This window comes from Delphinapterus leucas, chromosome 5 (genome assembly GCF_059928025.1).
Source record: "Delphinapterus leucas isolate spDelLeu-1000000601 "Yukka" chromosome 5, BTC_Dleu_Yukka2, whole genome shotgun sequence".
NCBI lineage: Eukaryota > Metazoa > Chordata > Mammalia > Artiodactyla > Monodontidae > Delphinapterus > Delphinapterus leucas.
The window spans coordinates 120502309-120527467 of NC_143133.1; the positions used below are offsets into that span (position 1 = coordinate 120502309).

Sequence of the window (25159 nt, forward strand, 5' to 3'; positions counted from 1 at the left end):
AAGCCTCTGTATCTATGGTCAGCTGATATTTTGACCAGGAAACCAAGACCATTCAATGGAGAAACAATAGTCTTTTCAACAAACGGTGCTGGACCAACTGGATATCTATATGCAAAAGACTGTATTTGGACCGCTAACTCACATCACATATAAAAATTAACTCAAAATTCCCTGGCGGTCCAGTGATTAGGACTCTGTGCTTCCACTGCAGGGGGCCTGGGTTTGATCCCTGGTTGGGGGTGGGGGGGCGCTAAGATCCTGCTAGCCTCATGGTTTGGCCAAAAAATAAAAATTAACTCAAAACAGATCAAAGACCTAAATGTAAAAGGTGAAGCTATAAAAGTTTTAGAAGAAGGTATAGGTGTAAATCTTTGTGACCTTGAATTAGGCAGTGTTTTCTTAGATATGATACCAAAAGCACAAGCAACCAAAGGAAGAGTGGACAAATTGGGCTTCTTCAAAATTAAAAACTTCTGTGCTGAAAATGATACTATCAAGAAAGTGAAAAGACAACCCACAAAATGGGAGAAAATATTTGCACATCAGTACATCTGTTAAGGATCCTGTATATAGAACATATGAAGAACAACTCAACAATAAAAGAAGACAAACCCAATTTAAAGGTGGGCAAAGGATTTGAATAGACATTTCTCCAAAGAAAATACACATTAGCTATTCGTAATGACCTCGTTAACTGTGAGGGAAATTCAAAAGCACGATGACATACCACTTCAAACATATCAAGATGGCTATAATAAAAAAGACAAACCAATAACAAGAGCTGGTTAGGATGTGGAGAAATTGGAACCCTCATACATTGCTGAAGGGAATGAAAATGATGCAGTCTCTTTGGAAAACAATTTGTCAGTTCATGAGAAAATTAAACAGAGTTACCATATGACCCAGCAATTCTACTCCTAGGTATGTGCCCAAAAGTACTGAAAACATGTTCACCCAAAGAGTACACAGATGTTCAGAGCAGCATTATTGGCAATAGCCAAAAAGGGAAAACCATCTAAATGTCCATCATCTGATGAATGGATAAACAAAATGTGGTGTATCCATATAATGGAATGTTATTCAGCCATCGGAGAGATTGAACTACCGTTGCAACATGGACGAACCTTGAAAACATTTTGCTACGTGAAAGCAGACCAACACAAAAGGCCATATATTATATGATTCTGTTTATATTAAATGTCCAGAATAGGCCAATCCATAGCGATAGAATGTGGCTTAGTGGTTGCCAGGCCTGTCGGGATGGGGGTGGGGTCTGGATGACTGCTCATGGGTACAGAGTTTCTTTTGGGGGTAACGAAAATGTTCTGGATTTAGATAGCGGTGATAGTTGCACATCCTCACGAATATACCGGAAATCACTATAAATTATACACTTTAAAAGGATGAATTTTGTGGGATGTGAATTCTATCTCAATTTTAAAAAATCAAAGATTTTTTAAAAATGGAATTCAGTAGCCAAAGAAAAGCCTGATCTCAAGTTAAAAGTTCTACTATTTGACTGTCTTTTCCTTCCTTGCCCAGATTTTTGGGATCTGCCTGGCCCAGAACCTGGTGAGTGATATTGAAGCTGTCAGGGCTAGCTGGTAGAGCGCCTGCAACAGCTGCCTCCAGACACTGGACAGACCCCGCCTTCCTGACCCTCCAGTGCGCCCAACTGATACCCATGCTGCACGGACCCTAATCACAGAGGCATCCTGCGATCCCACCTGATGGAGCTGCCATCAGAACTTAGTTTTTGGGGGGTAGAACTGGGAAATGCTGCTCACTGACAGAATTTAAAAAAAAAAAAAATTAACCAGTATGAAAGTCGTTGCGCCGTGAATCTCTATTGTAGCCATGAATTTCTGGATGGTTGGACACTTACCAAATGAGAAAAAAAGGGAGGGTGGGGGACCCAGATGTACTGAATTTGTGGAAAAGGCTTGTTCTCTGCTTCGGTAGTTGGAGGGCTGCCTCCTGTGTCATGGCCTGAGGAAGTGCGTCTTTTCTAAAACTCAACCCCTTACCTGGGAGGGCTGTGGTTTCTCGGCATCCCTTCACTGTACATTTCAAGGAACTGCTACAACCATGGTCCCAAGAAGAAAACAGCTTGCCTTTGGGTTCAGATTTTGTGACCGCATTCAACAAGAACTTGGGTGGGCACGTCTGGTCTCTCCTGAAGTTTCTCCTCGTAAGAGAAGTTGTATATTCCTTGTGTGCTGAGCAGGGGCTTTGGAACACTTCATGATGCTGAATTTTAGCAGGACAGATCTCTTTTCTAAGTAGGCCTGAGCTTTATTTATCAATGAAATCCAAGGAGAAAATGAGGTTAATGAAGAGGTAGTAAATACTGCAGCCTACCAAATTAGTCGTTGGATTCTTTGGAAACTCTGGAATACTATGGGTTTCGTTTTGTTGTGGGTGTTTTTTTGTTTTTGTTTTTTTCTTCTTCCAAAAGTGAAAGCTATGATACAGTTTCTTAAATTTTAAAGATTTTTTTTTACTCAGCTCGAATATTAATTTTTTATATAATCTCCCTGCATGACCTGTGAATCAATCCACCAACTCCTTTACCTGCCGTCTTTTCTACAAACCTTTAAAAACGTTATTCGGTCAGCATTGATTTCTTGGGTTCACAGCCTTTAGAGATGTGTCCTCCCTGTCTGCGAAGGATCCACCTGGGCCATCGCAAATGCTTCTGTGACTCAACGCTCTCTGAACCGTGTCGGTTGATCATCGTGGCCTCTTCTGCAGCCTCCCCGTCTTTCTCTTTGAAGGGAATTAAACCCAATTCTGAAATGATGTGGACACAATCAAAGCTTCTCATGGTTTCTTTCTTCTGGTTTTAGTTCATTTTTATTAAAAACAAACGAAAACAAAAACAAAAAAAACCCAGAGTGCATGGCCAGAGCTCCTTCTTTTCTTAGTACAGACTCACCATCAGGATGGTAACAAAGCACAAACTCTTTGGAGGGGAGAGCATTGATGGGGCGAGTGTTCTGTGACATGAGGTGGGAAACACTTCCAGATACTGCCACCTGCCCCCATTCCAGGTGGGAGGGACGAGTTTTGCCCCCAGATTTTAATCATCCAGGTCCACCAGGATGTCGCACCCCCTGGGGAGGAGATGTTAGTCTGGAACACTGGGAAGACCACAGGTGTATTTTACGGTGATGACACACTTACCAACACAGAACTGGGCAGCCAGCTAGCATAGTTGGTGGAAACTTAGCAAGGTTTTCCATTTCAGCCCCATGTTGCGTCGCTGTGGCTGATGAATGTGTCCATCTGCTCAGAGAAAGGACAAAAATTCTTTGAAAATCTAGGCTCCAGAGTTAAGGTGTGTATGACTCTGCATGTGTGTGTTTCTGTGTCTCTGTGTAGTTAGAGATGTTCGTTCCATATTCTGGCTGTAAGATTATTTTGTTTCATCTCTGCCCCCACCACTGTTGTCATTCCGTATTGTCATTCCAACATGGAGAAGACTTGAGCTCTCCAGTTGGCACTTTTGTCTTGTTTGTTACCTCATTCTCCAGTGAACTCCACCTGACCAGTTGATTAAGAATCAGGCGAGCTTCCCACCCTTTGGCACATCCAGTGAAAGGCCAAACAGCAAGTTCAAGTGAGTTCTAAATTTTAATTAATCACCCTTTATTTTTTACACTTGAGAGTGGTTGTAATTAAAGGTTGTCATTAATAAACTTGGTTCTACCTTATGTGGAGTTATGTCTGTCTTCATTCTCTCTTGCAGTTGTGAAATTCTCCAATCCAGTGGTGATCAAACTTAAGTGTGCATTGGAATCACCTGGAAAGCTTGTTAAAACACAGGTTACTGGGTCTGCCCATCCCCAGAATTTCTAATTTAGTAGGTCTTGGGTGGAGCTTGAGAATGGAATGTGCATTGCTGACACGTTTCCAGGTGACACCGTTGCTCCTTGTCTGGGAAGGACACTTGGAAAGGCACCGTTCTGATCAGGTTCTCTCAGAGGGGAAAAGGAGAGGGGACATTTTGTGGCTGGGGAGGGGAAGGTCCCTTTGTGCTGCTGGACACGGACTGATGAGAGACGGGGGCAGAGCTGGGGATGGAGGAAAACCTCTGTCTCTGAAACCATTGTCTGCTGGTCACAATCACCTGGGCACCACGTAGAATACAGATCAGACCTTGCCCGGAGCAATTCTGGAGTGGGAGAGCCAGAGCCTGTATTTTTAAGAAGCTCCCGTGAAAATTTAATGCACAGTGAGATTTAGGACCCGTGGACCTAGGTAAATCTTAATAATATTCACAGGCCTTTTATGAGAAAATAATTTCTAGCAGTCTCAGAGCAGGAGTCTTAAAAATCTAAGTTTTTAAGATTAAAATGCCAATGTAAATGTCCTTTCATTGTGAACTATCACCTCAGAAGCCTCTTTCAGACTATTAAAGACTATTTTCAAAGATCAAAAGAAAACAAAATTTTATGGTTCACATAGTATTCTCAGACCCTGACACTATGTCTCAATACTTGTTTGAGAAACAATGTGCCTCACTTCCCTGGATATTTAAGACAAAAATGTTATTTTGACTATAAGGAAATTTATCAGGGGTAACTGGAGATAACTAATCCCTATTTCTTGAGTTTTCTTAGCTGTGCTATAGAGATTATCTGTGCATGTGAGGTAATTGGCCCTCCTTGTTCAGAGCAAACTCTGGGCCAACAAAGGAGAAATGTTACAGCTCAGAGGTAAAAAGGTGCTTTGTCTACAAAACTCAGAACTTACAGGAAGTTTCTTCCATATTTAGAAGGGGATGATTATTAAATTTCTCTGTCTCTGTTGTTTGACCAGCTCCCACAAACATCATTTGTTTCTATGATTTAAAAATATCTGATAGTTTTTTTTTTTTGAAATGAATGCAGGAATTCAAAAGCAGAATTTTGTGTCATGAAGCACTTGAAAAAGAAGTGCCTTTCCTTGTTCTCCCTCCTTCTCGCAAAGAATAAACCTCTGCTTCTCTTGCAGCTTTCTTCCTGCCCCAGGTCTCAGTCATCCTTCTCTCAAGGGGGTGCTGAGAAGTGTCTCTTGGCTTCTTCTTATTATGCAGACTGTTTCCTCCTCCGTGCCCCGTGTGTGTGTGTGTGTGTGTGTGTGTGTGTGTGTGTGTGTGTGTGTGTGTGTGTGTGTAGGGGGTGGGTGGATGCACTAATTCTGCCGTTTCCTGGTTCTGCGGCCTTGGACCAGAGCCCTGGGAAGCCGGTGGGCTGAACAATGAGAAGCCTGAGCCCAGGGACCTGGCAGGCCTTCCCCAGCTCTTTGTCATTTATTCCACGAAGCCCTCCTCCTCTAGGGAAATCCTGTTGAGACCTCCAAGGAAGAACTGGGAAGCTCTCCATAAACGCTGGCCAATGAGGTTGGTGGCCAGCTCTCTCCAGGGAGGCCGGGGGGCTGTTTCTAAGTGATGCCCTTTCAGCAGTAGGAGGCCTAGTCTTTGAATGAGAAGGAAAACGCACTGTTTGGAAATACTTTAGTTTTGGCCTTATCATGGTGACATGATAAAGTCTATACATGACAACAGACAAGACAGATGTATCTAGGTGTGGGTAGGGGACAGAGAAGGGAAGCCAAATTCTGCACGGGACCGAAGCCATCTGTAGACTTGAGCGTTTCTTTTTTTGGAAGAGTTTGCGACAGAAGAGTTTATAAAATTATGGTTTTTAAGACTTACTTGAGGTATTAAATACAGCTTCCTTTGGGGAGTGTTCATGCTGGGTAGTACTCTTGTAAGCTTGGCACCAAGGAGAGGATGGGTGCCTGAGTGAGTTCATCCTGGTATCCTTTAACCTAAACCAAACTCCTCAGGACCTGCCCTGGCCAGTAATCCCTTCACTTCCAGGAACCCCCAACAGAAGGAAAGCTGAAGGAAGAGCAGGTTCGTTCCTGGGCTTTACACTGTAAATTTACTCTGAAAAGAAAATGGTAGCATGCAAACAAGGTAGTGCTTCGCATGGTGTTGCGCTCCACTGAATGTGTCGTTGCAGTACGTGTAGGAGAGGGCCAGCTAGAAAGCCGCCTTTTAAAGCTGGAGCTTGTCAGCTTGTATTAGCTTTTGCTTTTGCAGAACGACTGGTTTGAAAGGAACGTTTTAACAGCCTGCCCTCTAGTGGCGACCTTGTAGAACCACTCCTGACTTGAGTTGGAAGAGTCACTACAGTCTATTCAGAGACCCTTGCTCTTTGGAGAAACTTGAGGGTGTACAGCTGTATGTTGCTTGCTTAGGGTCGGTAGGTGTTTTATTCCTTTGACACTCCTGAAAAATGACAGTTTGTTTTGGAAAGTTAGGGAGCAGGTGTTAAGCTCCCTTCACCATCTAAGTCCCAATCTTATGGCTGGGACTTTCCAGGTCACTGTAGCAATGTGTACAGGTTGAAGCTGGGCCCTGCCCTCCTGCCTAGGCTCAGACGAAGTTTCTAGAAGGGGTGGAGACAGTCTGAAACTGCTAATCTGCCAGGCAAGAGGCACTGCCTCCGTCAAAATGCCCAACGAGGAGGGGAGGTGCACTGAGCTTTTACACTTTCCCTCCCAGCTCACCCCTACTCTCCACTGGCACTCTGGAGGCTTCTGTGACACAAGGCCCCAGTGTCCTGATCTGCATCTGTATTCCTCTTCAAGACAAGCAAGTCTTCTGAAACAAAGATTAGATATTCCTTGTATTCCCTCTAAAAGCACCCCTGTGGAGTTTGCTTTGATCTGAGAATTTGCAACCTTGATTTTAAAGGCTGTGAAGACTGGTAGAGTGTTCCTGACTGTAACGTGTGTTTTAGGAGTTTGTTATAGGTTGAATTGCGTCTTCCAAAAATTCATGTGAAGTCCTAACCTCCAGGACCTCAGAATGTGACCTTATTTGGAAATAGCATTGTTGCAGACGTAATTACAATGAGGTCATGCTGGGTGGGTTCCTACTCCAGTAGATTATTGTCCTTATAAAAAGGGGAAACTTGGACACAGACATGCACACAGGGAGAAAGCCATGTGAACATGAAGGCAGAGATCAGGCGATGCATCTGTAAGGTAAGGAATGCGAAAGACTGCGAACGAGTCACCAGAAGCCAGGAGAGAGGCGTGGAATCGACCCTCCCCCAGAGCCTCCAGAAGGAGCCAACCCTGCCAACACCTTGGTTTTGGAATTTTAGCCTCCAGAATTATGAAACAATAAATTTCTGTGCCTTAAGCCATCTACATTGTGGCATTTTAATAGTGCTAGGAACCTAATAGAGTTTGAGCACCTATTGCTGGCTTTCAGGCTGGAAATGGTAGGACCATGTGCTGCTTTTAGCTGGTAGAATGTGTATGTGGCTCTTATTATTTGAATGGATGCACCGGAACATGGCTAAGGACTTGCTCTCTGTATCTGCTTTCAGCTCTTTGAAAACAGCCTTGATACGTTTTGTGGGGCATTTAAAACAAGGGATGCTTTATTACACGATGATTAAAAATGGTCACACTGGGGTGGAATCAAGACGCTGTACTAGGATGATGCAGAATTTGCGTCTCCTTCCAACGAGGGCACCTACCAGGCACCAGTGGGGGACCACGGACACCTAAGGGGACAGGAGGAACCCCCAGCTACCGGGTAGGATGTGGGGCGTGGGGGGAGTGAGGGGGGAGGAGAAGTGGAGGAGGGATGGGACTGGCGCCTCTGAGGGGTGGCTGGGGGAGGGGAGGAGTTCCTACACCCAGCGGAACCCACCCACGGTTAGGGGTCCAGTGGGGACAGGGGAGACCCTGTGGGAGACGGTGGGGGAGGGATGCGAAGGAACAGAAGGGAACGTGGCCTGTGCTTTCCCTGTCCACTTAGGCACCAGGGAGCCTGTTTGGCTCCTGGGCCTAATCCTCTGCCCTCGGAGCCTCCCTCCTGCCACGCAGAGCGCAAGCTCCACCCTTACACCCCCACCCAGGGCACCACCTCTACACTTGGAGACCCCCTTCAAGGCGCTGGGCCTAAACCCCACCCACACACCCTCACTCAGGGCCCTACCTCCAAAGTCTGGAACTCCACACTCCAGAGGCCCTCCTTTCTAGGTGCTGCCTCTCCCCTTCCGGAGGTCCTAAGCAGAGGCCCCACCCCACGCTTGAACGTCGCCCCGCCTAGGTCTCGCCCCACCCAAAACCCTGCCCCTGCCTAAGTTCCACCCCCTCGCCTAAACTCCGCCCCCATAACCAAGGCTTGTTGTTTTTTTTTTTCTTTTTTCCTCTTTTAGATTGGGGTTCTGTTTTACCTTGTTGAGTCTTTTTTAAAATTTTTATTTTTCCTAACAAATCTTTTATTTTTCTAATTTTATTTTATTCTTTATAATTTGTTATTGTTCTCTCCTTTTGGCTTGTCCCCTCACCCTTTTTTGTTTTTCTCTGTTGTAGTTTTATTTTACCTTGTTGCAGTTGTTTCAATTATAGTTTTATTGTTCCTAATATATTGTAAATTTTTCTACTTGTATTTAGTTTTTTATTCTTCGATATTGTACTGCTCCTTTTTTTTCTTTCTTCCTTTTTTTTTTTAAATTTACCGCTCCACAAAGCTTGCGGGATCTTGGTTTCCAGGCCGGATGTCGGGCCCGAGCTCCTGTGGGGAGACGTCCAAGTCCAAACCGCTGGACTAACAGAGAACCTCAGACCCCAGAGAATATCAATCGAGTGAGGCCTCCCGGAGGTCCTCATCTCAGCACCAAGACCTGGCTCTATCCAACTGCCTGCAAACTCCAGTGCTGGATGTCTCAGGCCAAGCAAGCAGTAAGACAGGAATACAGCACCACTCATCAAAAAAGAAAAATGGAAACAACAAAATAATATGTTACAGATGAAGGAGCAAGGTAAAAACCTATAAGACCAAATAAATGAAGAGGAAATAGGCAACCTACCTGAAAAAGAATTCAGAGTAATGATAGTAAAGATGATCCAAAATCTCGAAAACAGAAAGGAGAAAATACAAGAAACATTTAACAAAAATCTAGAAGAACAAAAGAGAAAACAGTGATGAACAACACAATTACTGAAAATAAAAATGCTCTAGAAGGAACCAATAACAGAATAACTGAGGCAAAAGAACGGATAAGTGAGCTGGAAGATGAAATGCTGCAAGTAACTGAGAGGGAGCAGAATAAAGAAAAAAGAAGGAAAAGAATTGAGGACAGTCTCAGAGACCTCTGGCACAACATTAAACACCCCAACATTCGAATTATAGGGGTTCCAGAAGAAGAAGAAAAAAAAAAAGGTCTGAGAAAATATTTGAAAAGATTATAGTCGAAAACTTACCTAACCTGGGAAAGGAAATAGTCAATCAAGTCCAGGAAGCACAGAGAGTCCCATGCAGGATAAACACAAAGAGAAACATGCCAAGACACATATTGATCAAACTATCAAAAATTAAATACAAAGAAAAAATATGAAAACAGCAAGGGAAAAATAACATACAAGGGAATCCCCATAAGGTTAACAGCTGATTTTTCAGTAGAAACTCTGCAAGCCAGAAGGGAGTGGCAGGACATATTTAAAGTGATGAAAGGGAAAAAACTACAACTAAGATTACTCTACCCAGCAAGGATCTCATTCAGATTTGATGGAGAAATTAAAACATTTACAGATAAGCAAAAGCTAAGAGAATTCAGCACCACCCAAACAGCTTTACAACAAATGCTAAAGGAACTTCTCTAGGCAGGAAACACAAGAAACAGAAAAGACGTACAAAAGCAAACCCAAAACAATTGAGAAAATGGTAATAGGAATATACCTATTGACAATTACCTTAAATGTAAATGGATTAAGTGCTCCAACCAAAAGGCATAGACTGGCTGAATGGATACAAAATCAAGACCCGTATATATGCTGTCTACAAGAGATCCACTTCAGATCTAAGGACACATACAGACTGAAAGTGAGGGGATGGAAAAAGATATTCCATGCAAATGGAAATCAAAAGTAAGCTGGAGTAGCAATCCTCATATCAGACAAAATAGACTTTAAAATAAAGACTATTACAAGAGACAAAGAAGGACCCTACATAATGATCAAGGGATCAATCCAAGAAGAAGATATAACAATTGTAAATATTTATGCATCCAATATAGGAGCACCTCAATACATAAGGCAAATGCTAACAGCCATTAAAAGGGGAAATCGACAGTAACACAATCATAGCAGGGGGATTTAACACCCCCGTTTCACCAATGGACAGATCATCCAAAATGAAAATAAATAAGGAAACACAAGCTTTAAGTGATACATTAGACAAGATGGACTTAATTGATATTTGTAGGACATTCCATCCAAAAACAACAGAATACACTTTCTTCTCAAGTGCTCACGGAACATTCTCCAGGATAGATCATATTTGGGTCACAGATCAAGCCTTCGTAGATTTAAGAAAATTGAAATTGTATCAAGTATCTTTTTTGACCACAATGCTATGAGACTAGATATCAATTACAGGAAAAAAATCTGTAAAAAATACAAACAGGTGGAGGCTAAACAATACACTATTAAATAACCAAGAGATCACTGAATAAATCAAAGAGGAAATCAAAAAATACCTAGAAACAAATGACAATGAAAACATGACGACCCACAACCTATGGGATGCAGCAAAAGGAGTTCTAAGAGGGAAGTTTATAGCAATGCAATCCTACCTCAAGAAACAAAGAACATCTCAAATAAGCAACCTGACCTTCCACCTAAAGCAAGTAGAAAAACAACAACAACAACAACAAAAAAAAACCCCCAAAGTTAGCAGAAGGAAAGAAGTCATAAAGATCAGATCAGAAATAAATGAAAAAGAAATGAGGGAAACAGTAGCAAAGATCAATAATACTAAAAGCTGGTTCTTTGAGAAGATGAACAATATTGATAAACAATTAGCCAGACTCATCAACCAAAAAAAGAAGACTCAAATCAACAGAATTAGAAATGAAAAAGGAGGAGTAACAACTGACACTGCAGAAATACAAAGGATCATGAGAGATTACTACAAGCAACTATGCCAATAAAATGGACAACCTGGAAGAAATGGACAAGTTCTTAGAAATGCACAACCTTCCGAGACTGAACCAGGAAGAAATAGAAAATATGAACAGACCAATCACAAGCACTGAAATTGAAACTGTGATTAAAAATCTTCCAACGAACAAAAGCACAGGACCAGATGGCTTCACAGGAGAATTCTATCAAACATTTAGAGAAGAGGTAACACCTATCCTTCTCAAACTCTTCCAAAATATAGCAGAGGGAGGAACACTCCCAAACTCATTCTACAAGGCTGCCATCACCCTGATACCAAAACCAGACAAAGATGTCACAAAAAAGAAAACTACAGGTCAGTATCACTGATTAACATAGATGCAAAATTCCTCAACAAAATACTAGGAAACAGAATCCAACAGCACATTAAAAGGATCATACACTATGATCAAGTGGGGTTTATCGCAGGAATGCAAGCATTCTTCAATATACGCAAATCAATCAATGTGATACACCATATTAACAAATTGAAGAATAAAAACCATATGATCATCTCAATAGATGCAGAAAAAAGCTTTTGACAAAATTCAACACCCATTTAAGATAAAAACTCTCCAGAAAGTAGGCGTAGAGGGAACCTACCTCAACATAATAAAGGCCATATATGACAAACCCACAGCCAACATCACTCTCAATGGTGGAAAACTGAAAGCATTTCCTCTACAATCAGGAACAAGACAAGGATGCCTACTCTCACTACTATTATTCAATATAGTTTTGGAACTTTTAGGCACACCAATCAGAGAAGAAAAATAAAAGGAATCCAAATCAGAAAAGAAGTAAAACTGTCAGTGTTTGCAGATGACATGATACTATACATAGAGAATCCTAAAGATGCTACCAGAAAACTACTAGAGCTAATCAATGAATTTGGTAGAGTAGCAGGCTACAAAATTAATGCACAGAAATCTCTTGCATTCCTATATACTAATGATGAAACATCTGAAAGAGAAATTAAGGAAACACTCCCATTTGCCATTGCAACAGAAAGAATAAAATACCTAGGAATAAACCTACCGAAGGAGACAAAAGACCTGTATGTAGAAAACTATAAGACACTGATGAATGAAATTAAAGATGATACAAACAGATGGAGAGGTATACTATGTTCTTGCATTGGAAGAATCAACATTGTGAAAATGACTATACTACCCAAAGTAATCTCAGATTCAATGCAATCCTTATCAAAGTACCAATGGCATTTTTCACAGGACTAGTACAAAAAAATTCACAATTTGTATGGAAACACAAAAGACCCCGCATATCCAAAGCAATCTTGGGAAAGGAAAACGGAGATGGAGGAATCAGGCTCCCTGACTTCAGACTATAAAACAAAGCTACAGTAATCAAGAGAGTATGGTGCTGGCAGAAAAACAGAAATATAGATCAATGGAACAGGATAGAAAGCCCAGATATAAACCCACGCACATATGGTCACCTTATCTTTGATAAAGGAGGTAAGAGTGTACAATGGGGAAAAGACAGTCTCTTCAATACGTGGTGCTCAGAAAACTGGAGAGCTACATGTAAAAGAATGAAATTAGAATACTTCCTAATACCACACACAGAAATAAACTCAAAATGGATTAAAGACCTAAATGTAACGCCAGACACTATAAAACTCTTAGAGGAAAACATAGGCAGAACACTCTATGACATAAATCACAGCAAGATCCTTTTTGACCCTCCTCCTGGAGTAATGAAAATAAAAACAAAAATAAACAAATGATACCTAATGAAACTTAAAAGCTTTTGCACAGCAAAGGAAACCATAAACAAGACGAAAAGATAACCCTCAGAATTGGAAAAAATATTTGCAAATGAAGCAACTGACAAAGGATTAATCTCCAAAATATACAATCAGCTCATGTAGCTCAATATCAAAAAAACGAACAACCCAATCCAAAAATGGGCAGAAGACCTAAATAGACATTTCTCCAAAGAAGATATACAGATTGCCAACAAACACATGAAAAGATAATCAACATCACTAATCATTAGAGAAATTCCAATCAAAACTACAATGAGGTACCAACTCACACCATTCAGAATGGCCATCATCAAAAAATCTACCAACAATAAATGCTGGAGATGGTGTGGAGAAAAGGGAACCCTCTTGCACCATCGGTGTGATTGTAAATTGATACATCCACTACGGAGAACAGTATGGAGGTTCCTTAGAAAACTAAAAATAGAACTACGATATGACCCAGCAATCCCACTACTGAGCATATACCCTGAGAAAACCATAATTCAAAAAGAGTCATGTACCACAATGTTCATTGCAGCACAATTTACAGTAGCCAGGACATGGAAGCAACCTAAGTGTCCATCAACAGATGAATGGATAAAGAAGATGTGGCACATATATACAATTGAATATTACTCAGCGATAAAAAGAAACGGAACTAAGTTATTTGTAGTGAGGTGGATGGACCTAGAGTCTGTCATACAGAGTGAAGGAAGTCAGAAAGAGAAAAACAAATACTGTATGCTAACACATATATATGGAATCTAAAAAAAGAAAAAAAAAAGGTTATGAAGAACCTAGCAGCAGGACAGGAATAAAGATGCAGACGTAGAGAATGGACTTGAGGACACGGGGAGGGGGAAGGGTAAGCTGGGATGAAGTGAGAGAGTAGCATGGACATATATACACCACCAAATGTAAACTAGATAGCTAGTGGGAAGCAGCTGCATAGCACAGGGAGATCAGCTCAGTGCTTTGTGACCACCTAGAGGGGTGGGATAGGGAGGGTGGGAGGGAGACACGAGGGAGGGGTTATGGGGATATATGTATGCATATAGCTGATTCACTTTGTTATACAGCAGAAACTAACACAACACTGTAAAGCAATTATACTGCAATAAAGATGTTAAAAAAAAAACTTGGCACTGAACAAATAAAATACATAAAACTTAAAAAAAAAAGGTCACGGTGCAGTATGTATTTCTTTGAAGTAAACCATCTTAAATGCAAGTTGTGTGAGTGATTAAAGTCTTACAAATAAAACAGCTAATTTCCATGACTCTGCTTTCTTTAGTCTTGTTAGTTTGTGACCGAATCAGCCCACTACTTCACCAATCCCTGCTGCAAGCCAGCTACCAGAGGTGAATGCATCATCCATCCCTTGACATAACAGGTAACATTCACTGAAAGTTTACTGTGTTCCAGGCACTGTGCTATAAGCACTCTGCATACATTTTTGAGGAAATGTAAGCTGCAGGAGAGAAAAAACCCACACTCGTGGAAAATATAAACTTCGTCAAGAGCATGTCCTCCAAGGTGGTGCTGGCTGAGATGGGAGGATCACGGGTAATGGAAGAAGGCCTGGAGGAAGAAGAGAGGCCTGACCTGGGCCCTCAGGGAGAGTGGAGGAATGAGGAGGTGAGTGCCGCTGGGGAGATGGGGAGGCCCCAGAGCTTCCACAGTGCAGGAGTGAGGAGAAGTGCAGGTAAGCCATGAGAAGTTCAGGTACAGAGAGTGCTGGAGTTGTGGCCAGTCTCTGGCCCATGGCAAGCACTCAAAAACTTGCTGAATGATGAGTTGAGATAATTGAGGTGATGGGTATGAATGAAGAGGTGACTGATGCAAAGTAGAATTTAGGGTAAAGCTGGTCAGTGTCTGCAGGTGCAAACCCCCTGCCATCTGGGAATATTTAAAAAATCATTCCAAAAAGTCTGCCAGAATTGTCTATCAAAGCATTCTGTGGAAGGCAGTGCCGGTTGCAACACCCCAGGCCTTCTAAAGAAGTCACCATAACTTCACAGGCCACAGGAAATGCTGTGTTTTATCCTTGTTCTGGAATCCACTTTTTTCCTCCATCCAGTTCCAGTGTGCCTCTGAAATTTCTATGATCTGGGGGCTGGCATGGAGCTCACCATGTTGCAGCAGGGGACATTGCCCTGAAGCAGGTAGAGGTTGGAGGTGACCAGGTCCTTGCGTTTGACAGTGGTTCTCAGCTCTAGATGCCCATGAGAATCACCCGGGAGCATCACACAAACAAACCACTGTGCAGCCCTTCCCCACCCCCCCACCCCCTTTTAAAGCTTCCAGGTAATTCTAATGTGCCACCAGAGTTTCTCAAACTTCAATATATATAAATCACCTGGGTCTTAATTCACCTGGGTCATATTTCACTTTAAATTATCTGGGTCTGATTTAGCCAGTCTTAAGCGGAGCTAGAGAGTCTGAGGCTCCAGCAGGCTCCCAGGTGACACTGATGTCATCTGCAGAACACAGTTTGAGAGGCAAGGACAATCTACAAGTAGGCCTTATTTAGAACCGTGCAAAATTAATACCTTATTGACATTTCTGGGTGATATCTTTCCTAAAACTACTAAGCTGAAATTTTCAGGTCTGGGTAAGAAAATACAGGGTGATTATAAATAGGCAGTGGGTATATGTTTGTTAGATACATTTTATTTTGATTACAAAAGAAAAATGTGCTTAATGCAGAAAACACAGGAAAACAGAAAAAGAAATAACATGTATTTTCACCATCTAGAGGCCTATGCTGGTATACATCATCTAGAGGTATGTTCGTGTGTGTCTTTCCATTACTTTTTTGATTGTTTTAAATTGTATAATACTGTTTATAATGTTCTCTAGTCTGCTCTTTTTTTTTTCTTTTTCAAAACAGAACGTGTTCAATGTCAGTGATTATTCTACACAATAAAAATTTGTGGTCACATAGTATTCTATTGTATAGATCAGGGGTCCTCAAAATATGGAAATGTGGACAAGGGAATTTTGGGGCTTCCCAAGACCCTCTCAGATAGTCCATAAGCTCAAAATTATTTCATAATGTTATAAGACATTATTTCCCTTTTTTGATACCATTCTTTCTGAGTGTACAGTGGTGTTTTTCAGAGACTACACGATGATGTGATATCATCACTCTGACAGCTAATGGAATGTGTGTGTATTGAACATTTCTGTGTTTAAGTATTTCTCCCTTTTAATTTCTGATATAGGAAATACTCATACAAATAATCCACATACACAAAAGTTGTTTAGGGGCTTCAGTCATTGTTCAAAGTGTAAAGGGGTCCTGAGACCAAAAAGTTTGGGAACTCCTGGTGTAGATAAACTATAATTTAATTAACCAACCCATCACTATTAGAAATTTAGACTCTTCCCCATTAAATAACTTTTTTTCTGAATTTTGTTATTTTTTATACAGCAGGTTCTTATTAGTTATCTATTTTATAAATATTAGTGTATATATGTCAATCCCAATCTCCCAATTCATCCCACCACCAGCCACCCACCTGCTTTCCCCCCTTGGTATCCATACGTTTGTTCTCTACATCTGTGTCTCTATTTCTGCCTTTCAAACCAGTTCATCTGTACTATTTTTCTAGATTCCACATATATGTGTTAATATACAATATCTGTTTTTCTCTTTCTGACTTCACTCTGTATGACAGTCTCTAGGTCCATCCACGTCTCTACAAATGATCCAATTTCGTTCCTTTTTATAGCTGAGTAATATTCCATTGTATATATGTACCACATCTTCTTTATCCATTCGTCTGTCGATAGGTATTTAGGTTGCTTTGGTGACCTGGCTATTGTAAATAGTGCTGCAATGAACATTGGGGTGCGTGTGTCCTTTTGAATTATGGTTTACTCTGGGTATATGCCCAGTAGTGGGATTGCTGGATCATATGGTAATTCTACTTTTAGTTTTTTAAGGAACCTCCATACTGTTCTCCATAGTGGCTGTATCAATTTACATTCCCATCAACAGTGCAAGAGGGTTCCCTTTTCTCCACACCCTCTCTAGCATTTGTTGTTTGTAGATTTTCTGATGATGCCCATTCTGACTGCTGTGAGGTGATACCTCATTGTAGTTTTGATTTGCATTTCTCTAATAATTAGTGATGTTGAGCAGCTTCTCATGTGCTTCTTGGCCATCTGTATGTCTTCTTTGGAGAAATGTCTATTTAGGTCTTCTGCCCATTTTTAGACTGGGTTGTTTGTGTTTTTAACATTGAGCTGCATATATTTTTTGGAGATTAATCCTTTGTCCATTGATTTGCTTGCAAATATTTTCTCCCATTCTGAGGGTTGTCTTTTCGTATTGTTTATAGTTTCCTTTGCTGTGCAAAAGCTTTTAAGTTTCATTAGGTCCCATTGGTTTATTTTTGTTTTTATTTCCATTACTTTAGGAAGTGGGTCAAAAAAGATCTTGCTGTGCTTTATGTCAAAGAGTGTTCTTCCTATGTTTTCCTCTAAGAGTTTTATAGTGTCTGGCCTTACATTTAGGTCTTTAATCCATTTTGAGTTTATTTTTGTGTATGCTGTTAGGAAGTGTTCTAATTTCATATTTTTACATGTAGCTGTCCAGTTTTCCCACAACTACTTATTGAAGAGACTGTCTTTTCTCCATTTTATATTCTTGCCTTCTTTGTCATAGATTAGTTGACCATAGGTGTGTGGGTTTATCTCTGGGCTTTCTATCCTGTTCCATTGATCTATGTTTCTGTTTTTGTGCCAGTACTATACTGTCTTGATTACTGTAGCTTTGCAGTATTGTCTGAAGTCAGGGAGTCTCATTCCTCCAGCTCAGTTTTTTCCCTCAAGATGGCTTTGGCTATTTGGGGTCTTTTGTGTCTCGCTACAGATTTTAAGAATTTTTGTTCTAGTTCTGTAAAAAATGTCATTGGTATTTTGATAGGGATTGCATTCAATCTGTAGATTGCTTTGGGCAGTATAATCATTTGCACAGTATTGATTCTTCCAATCCAAGAACATGGTATATCTCTCCATCTGTGTGATCTTTGATTTCTTTCATCAGTGTCTTATAGTTTTCTGCATACAGGTTCTTACCTCCTCAGATAGGGTTATTCCTAGGTATTTTATTCTTTTTGTTGCAACGGTGAATGGGATTGTTTCCTTAATTTCTGTTTCTGATCTTTGGTTTTTTGTGTACAGGAATGCAAGAGATTTCTTTGCATTAATTTTGTATCCTGCAAATTTACCAAATTCATTGATTAGCTCTAGTAGTTTTCTGGTAGCATCTTTAGGATTCTCTACATATAGTATCATGTCATCTGCAAACAGTGACAGTTTTACTTCTTCTTTTCTGACTTCTATTCCTTTTATTTCTTTTTCTTCTCTGATTGGCGTGGCTAGGACTTCCAAAACTATGTTGAATAATAGTGGCAAGAGTGGGCACACTTGTCTTGTTCCTGATTGTAGAGGAAATGCTTTGTTTTTCAGCATCGAGAATGATGTTGGCTGTGGGTTTGTCATATATGGCCTTTATTATGTTGAGGTAGGTTCTCTCTATGCCCACTTTCTGGAGAGTTTTTATCATAAATGGCTGTTGGATTTTGTCAAAAGTTTTTCTACATCTATTGAGATTATCATATGGTTTTTATTCTTCAATTTGTTAATATGGTGTATCACATTGATTGATTTGTGTATATTGAGGGATCCTTGCATCCCTGGGATAAATCCTGCTTTATCATGGTGTATGCTCCTTTTAATGTGTTGTTGGATTCTGTTTGCTAGTATTTTTTTGAGAATTTTTGCATCTATATTCATCAGTGATATTGGTCAGTAATTTTCTTTTTTTGTAGTTTCTTTGTCTGGTTGTGGTATCAGGGTGATAGTGCCCTTGTAGAATGAGTGTGGGTGTGTTCCTTCCTCTGCAATTTTTTGGAAGAGTTTGAGAAGGATGGGTGTTAGCTCTTCTCTAAATATTTGATAGAATTCACCTGTGAAGCCTTGTGGTCCTGGACTTTTGTTTGTTGGAAGATTTTTTTTTTTATAAATTTATTTATTTGATTTTTTATTTTTGTCTGTATTGGTTTTTCGTTGCTGTGCGTGGGCTCTCTCTAGTTGTGGTGAGTGAGAGCTACTCTTCATTGTGGTGTGCAGGCTTCTTATTGTCGTGGCTTCTCTTGTAGAGCATGGGCTCTAGGCACGAGGGTTTCAGTAGTTGTGTCTCGTCGGCTCTAGATGGCAGACTCAGTAGTTGTCACACATGGGCTAAGTTGCTCCGCGGCATGTGGGATCTTCCCGGACCAGGGGTCAAACCCGTGTCCCCTGCATTGGCAGGCGGATTCTTAACCACTGCACCACTAGGGAAGCCCTGTTGGAAGATTTTCAATCCCAGTTTCAATTTCATTCCTTGTGATTGGTCTGTTCATATTTTCTACTTCTTCCTTGTTCAGTCTTGGAAGGTTATACCTTTCTAAGAATTTGTCCATTTCTTCCAGGTTGTCCATTTTATTGGCATAGAGTTGCTTGTAGTAGTCTTTTATGATGCTTTGTATTTCTGCAGTGTCCATTGTAACTTCTCATTTTTCATTTCTAATTTTATTGATTTGAGTCCTCTCCCTCTTTTTCTTGATGAGTCTGGCTAAAGGTTTATCAATTTTGTTTATCATTTCAAAGAACCAGCTTTTAGTTTTATTGATTTTTGCTATTGTTTTCTTTGTTTCTATTTCATTTATTTCTGCTCTGATCTTCATGATGTCTTTCCTTCTACTAACTTTGGGTTTTGTTTGTTCATATTTCTTTAGTTCCTTTAGGCGTAAGCTTAGATTTTTTATTTGAGATTTTTCTTGTTTCCTGAGGTAGGATTGTATTGCTATAAACTTCCCTCTTTGAACTGCTTTTGCTGCATCCCATAGGTTTTGGATCATCGTACTTTCATTGTCATTTGTCTCTACATATTTTTTGATTTCCTCTTTGATTTTTCAGTGATCTCTTGGTTACTGAGTAACGTATTGTTTAGCCTCCATGTGTTTGTGTCTTTTTACGTTTTTTTCCCTCTAATTTATTTCTAATCTCATAGTGTTGTGGTCAGAAAATTGATATAATTTCAATTTTCTTAAATTTACCAAGGCTTGATTTGTGACCCAAGATGTGATCTATCCTGGAGAATGTTCCATGTGCACTTGAGAAAAAAGTGTAATCTGCTGTTTTCAGATGGACTGTCCTATAAATATGAATTAAATCTATCTGGTCTATTGTGTCATTTAAAGCTTGTGTTTCCTTATTAATTTTCTGTCTGGATGATCTGTCCATGGGTGTAAGGAGGTGTTAAGTCCCCCACTATTGTTGTGTTACTGTCGATTTCCTCTTTTATAGCTGTTAGCATTTGCCTTATGTATTGAGGTGCTCCTATGTTAGATGCGTATATATTTATAATTGTTATATCTTCTTCTTGGATTTGTCCCTTGATCATTATGTAGTGTCCTTCCTTGTTTCTTGTAACATTCTTTATTTTAAAGTCCATTTGGTCTGATATGAGCATTGCTACTCTAGCTTTCTTTTGATTTCCATTTGCATGGAATATCTTTTTCCATCCCCTCACTTTCAGTCTGTATGTGTCCTTAGGTCTGAAGTGGGTCTCTTGTAGACAGCATATATATGGGTCCTGTTTTTGTATCCATTCATCAAGCCTTTGTCTTTCGGTTGGAGCATTTAATCCATTCACGTTTAAGGTAATTATCGATATGTATGTTCCTATTACCATTTTCTTAATTGTTTTGGTTTTGTTTCTGTAGGTCCTTTTCTTCTCTTGTGTTTCCCACTTAGAGAAGTTCCTTTAGCATTTGTTGTAGAGCTGGTTTGGTGATGCTGAATTCTCTTAGCTTTTGCTTGTCTGTAAAGCTTTTGATTTCTCCATTGAATCTGAATGAGATTCTTGCCAGGTTGAGTCATCTTGGTTGTAGGTTCTTCCCTTTCATCACTTTAAGTATATCATGTCACTCCCTTCTGGCTTGTAGAGTTTCTGCTGAGAAATCAGCTGTTAACCTTATGGGAGTTCCCTTGTATGTTATTTGTCATTTTTCCCTTGTTGCTTTTAATAATTTTTGTGTTTAATTTTTTTCAATTTGATCACTATGTGTCTCAGTGTGTTTCTCCTAGGGTATCCTGCCTGGGACTCTGTGCTTCCTGGACCTGGGTGGCTGTTTCCTTTCCCATGTTAGGGAAGTTTTCAACTATAATCTCTTCAAATATTTTCTCAGCTCCTTTCTCTCTCTCTTCTCCTTCTGGGACCCCTATAATGCAAATGTTGGTGCATTTAAAGTAGTCCCAGAGGTCTGTTAGGCTGTCTTCATTTCTTTTCATTCTTTTTTCTTTATTCTCTTCTGTGGCAGTGAATTCCACCATTCTGTTTTACAGATCACTTATCTGTTCTTCTGCCTCAGTTCTTCTGCTATTGATTCCTTCTAGTGTATTTTTCATTTCAGTTATTGTATTGTTCATTTCTGGTTGTTTGTTCTTTAGTGCTTCTAGGTGTTTGTTCTTTAATTCTTCTAGGTCTTTTTAAAACATTTCTTGCATCTTCTTGATCTTTGCCTCCATTCTTTTTCTGAGGTCCTGGATCATCTTCACTGTCATTATTCTGAATTCTTTTTCTGGAAGGTTGCCTATCTCCACTTCATTTATTTGTTTTTCTGGGGTTTTATCTTGTTCCTTCATCTGGTACATAGTCCTCTGCCTTTTCATTTTTTCTATCTTTCTGTGAATGTGGTTTTCGTTCCACAGGCTGCAGGATTGTAGTTCTTCTTGCTTCTGCTGTCTGCCCTCTGGTGGATGAGGCTATCTAAGAGGCCTGTGCAAGCTTACTGATAGGAGGGACTGGTGGTGGGTAGAGCTAGGTGTTTTTCTGGTAGGCAGAGCTAAGTAAAACTCTAATCTGCTTGTCTGCTGATGGGTGGGGCTGAGTTCCTTACCTGTTGATGGTTTGGCCTGGGTGACCCAGCACTGGAGCCCACAGACACTTTGGTGGGGCTAATGGGGTCACAGCAAGGAGTACTTCCCAGAACTTCTGCTGCCAGTGTCTTTGTCCCCGCTGTGAGCCACAGTCATCCCCTGCTTCTGCAGGAGACCCTCCAACGCTAACAGGTAGGTCTGGTTCAGTCTCCTATAGGGTCACTGCTCCTTCCCCTGGGTCCTGATGTGCACACTACTTTGTGTGTACCCTCCAAGAGTGGAGTCTCTGTTTCCCCCAGACCTGTCAAAGTCCTGCAGTCAAATCCTGCTAGCCTTCAAAGTCTGATTCTCTGGGAATTCCCCCTCCCATTGCCAGACCCCCAGGTCGGTAAGCCTGATGCAGGGCTCAGGACCTTCACTTCGGTGGTATAATTGTTCTCCAGTTTGTGAGTCACCCACCCAGCAGTTATGGGATTTGATTTTATTGTGATTGCGCCCCTCCTACCATCTCATTGTGGTTTCTCCTTTGTCTTTAGATGTGGGGTATCTTTTTTGCTGAGTTCCAGTGTCTTCCTTTTGATGATTGTTCAGCAGTTAGTTGTGATTCCGGTGCTCTCTCAAGAGGGAGTGAGTGCACATCCTTTTACTCCACCATCTTGAACCAGTCTCCACAGTGAACTTTCTTATATATTTCTTATACTTTGCACATTGATAGAGCCCTAATAGTGGAATGACTGGATCAAAGGATTAAAAACATCTCATTTGTGGCACTAAATGAATACCTTACCATAGACATTTAAATTTTAAAGTGAAAATTGTTTAAGTCAAGATTTGCACCCAAATCAAAAGAGGAAAGATTAATGTCTCCAGATTAGCATTTTTGTTTACCTAACAAAAATAGAACTCCAGTCACACCACAAACCCAGACCTGTTGCAATGGAGGTATTTAATTACCATTGTGCTGTCTGGAGTGCAGAGCTGCATGCTCTACCCCTGTCTTTTGCTTGGAGTGTGAGAACTTAAATGAGAAAACGGCTCTCAAGGTTCTGTCAGGCCATTTTAGGAAAGATCATCTCAGGACTCTGGCTTCATGTTCTAATTTAATTTCTACTGATGCTAATTGGTAATGAGGACTCTTAGCACACTTTTTTTTTTAACAAGAAAAAAAGCATACAAATCTAATTTTTTTGCATGTACATGGGAGTCTTCAAAAGGAAAATGAAGACCAGAAGTCACTAGGACCAAAAGCTTAAATACCTTGTTACACAGCAAACAATAAATTGTGGGGATGTGACAAGACAGAGGGGCTGGTGCTATGAGCTGTATATTGTGGGACAGTCACTAGCAACTAAATATGGGAAACGAATGGAAGGTCATTTTAGTAGGTGTGTTTGTACAGGTCCATTTCGGCATTGCCTCCCAGTCTCTGGTGATATGAATGTTCTTCCTGGTACAGGGAGGGCACCTTTCTCAGGGGAAATTTCATGTCCTGCTTTTAGGTAGAAAGGGGGAGTCCCAGAGCCCTCCCTGTGTCTGCTGTTTCTCAAGCTTAGTGCACATTTTTTGAGCCTCACGTATATCAAACATTCTACTAAGTTCTAGAGCGAGAGAGGGAAGAGCGGGACGTACTAAAACCAGAACGAAGAGTAAGGCAGGGCTTACTCCTTTCACTGCAGTGCAGAGCAAAGGCTGGCGGAGATTTGATTCCTTTATTGACTCTGTCATGGAAAGACCTGGAGTCAAGCTGGACATGGGAACAAATGCCTTAATGATTCGGTCTCTGGGGTGACCCTAGGAGGCTGGTCAGTCGCTAAGCCTGAAGAATATCGTACAATCTGTACTCAGTGAAAAAGCTCCTCAGGTTGCTTTAGCAAAGGAAACCCATGCGTGGCAAAGTAAGAAAGTCACAGACAGTGTGTGTGCTGGTTGGACTCAGAGCTTAGCCACTGGTTATAGTGTGGGTGTGACCTTAAACACGTGACTTTCTCTCTCCTATCCTCAGAGCCTCCCTCATGAGATGGAGATAGTCATGCCTATACCACAGGAATGTTGCAAAGATGAAAAGTATCGAACTGCCCTTCTTCCCCAAACCCCATTCATGCTTCAGATCTCACCTAAATCGGCTTTCTCAGGGAGCTCCGTTAGCCCCCTCCTCTCCACACCAAGATGTGCTCCTGCAGCATCCTCTCTGGAAGAACTTACTTGATTGGCATCTCTTTTCCGTGGAATCAGGAACCTCTATGTCTCTAGCACCCAGACCAGGCTACTGCTTTGAGCAAGCCAAAGGGGATGAGCATACCTTTGTTTCTGTGTAGACAGTATGTGCTCACCTAACAGATGGACTTTTATTCTGAAAAAGAAAACTATTTCTATTTTCCTGTAATATGGCTTTTTCAAAGAGGAACTGACCCTGGCATCTGTCAGCCAACCCTGGATGGGCTCAGGCCTGTGCACTGAGTACAGCAAGTGCCTAATCCTCCCAGGGCACCTCCATCTCCCCCGCCCACCAATCCTGTTTAAGCATCAAACAGGAAAGGCAAAGGTGGGTGAGGATTAAGCCTTGGAAGACATTATTTTGCTAATGAATTCTGAGTTTTTTCCAGGCTTGCAGGATTTCTGAACTCAACATTTTTTGAAAGAGCTATGTTGCCAGGAGGTGGGATCACAGTTAAGCTGAGAAAAACTCGTGCAGGATTGCCAGACTGAATTGAGACCCTCATGAATCTCATGCTTTTAGGTTCAACCAGTAGTAACAGTGTATGTGCTGGAGGACTTCCCTGGTGGCGCAGGGGTTAAGAATCCTCCTGCCAGTGCACGGGACACAGGTTCGGTCCCTGGTCCAGGAAGGTCCCACATGCCATGGAGCAACTAAGCCCGTGAGCCACAACTACTGAGCCTGCGCTCTAGAGCCTGTGAGCCACAACTACTGAGCCCATAAGCCACAACTACTGAAGCCCGCATGCCTAGAACCCATGCAACGCAACAAGAGAAGCCACTGCAATGAGAAGCCCACGCACCACAACGAAGAGTAGCCCCCACTCGCCGCAACTAGAGAAAGCCCGCGCACAGCAACGAAGACCCAATGCAGCCAAAAATAAATAATTTTTTTTTAAAAAGGGTGTATGTGCTGGAGTAGGTGGCTACCCTTCATGTCCTGCAGGGCAAAGGGAGACCAAGCTTTCCAAGACAAGCGGAAGTCATGAGTCAGCCATGACTGTAAGGCTGTCAGACTCACTTGGACACATGGAAAGCTTACGAGGAAGGCTCTGTGCCCCTCAGGAATGCAGCAACTCCCTTTGCCTTCTCTAGATGCTCAGGGCCCCAGACTATCAGCAAGAGGCTCCTGACGCCTGGGCCTTCCATCAGGGTGATGGAGGACAGGCTGCTGTGGTGGATGGTTGTTTCCGGGCTGTGCCCAGTAAGACTAAGCAA

General features: G+C 41.3%; 1 protein-coding gene across 2 annotated transcripts in view; it reads left to right on the forward strand.

Annotated features, from left to right (window-relative positions):
- The window catches only part of TSPAN5 (tetraspanin 5), a 174980-nt gene extending 171264 nt beyond the window's left edge, over positions 1–3716 (forward strand). For both annotated transcript variants that reach the window (XM_022582398.3, XM_022582395.3), the window contains one exon: positions 1543–3716. In XM_022582398.3, coding sequence (XP_022438106.1) covers positions 1543–1608 — 66 coding nt within the window. In that variant the 3' untranslated portion in view covers positions 1609–3716. The remainder of the gene's footprint in view (positions 1–1542) is intronic.
- The last annotated feature ends 21443 nt before the right edge of the window (positions 3717–25159 follow it).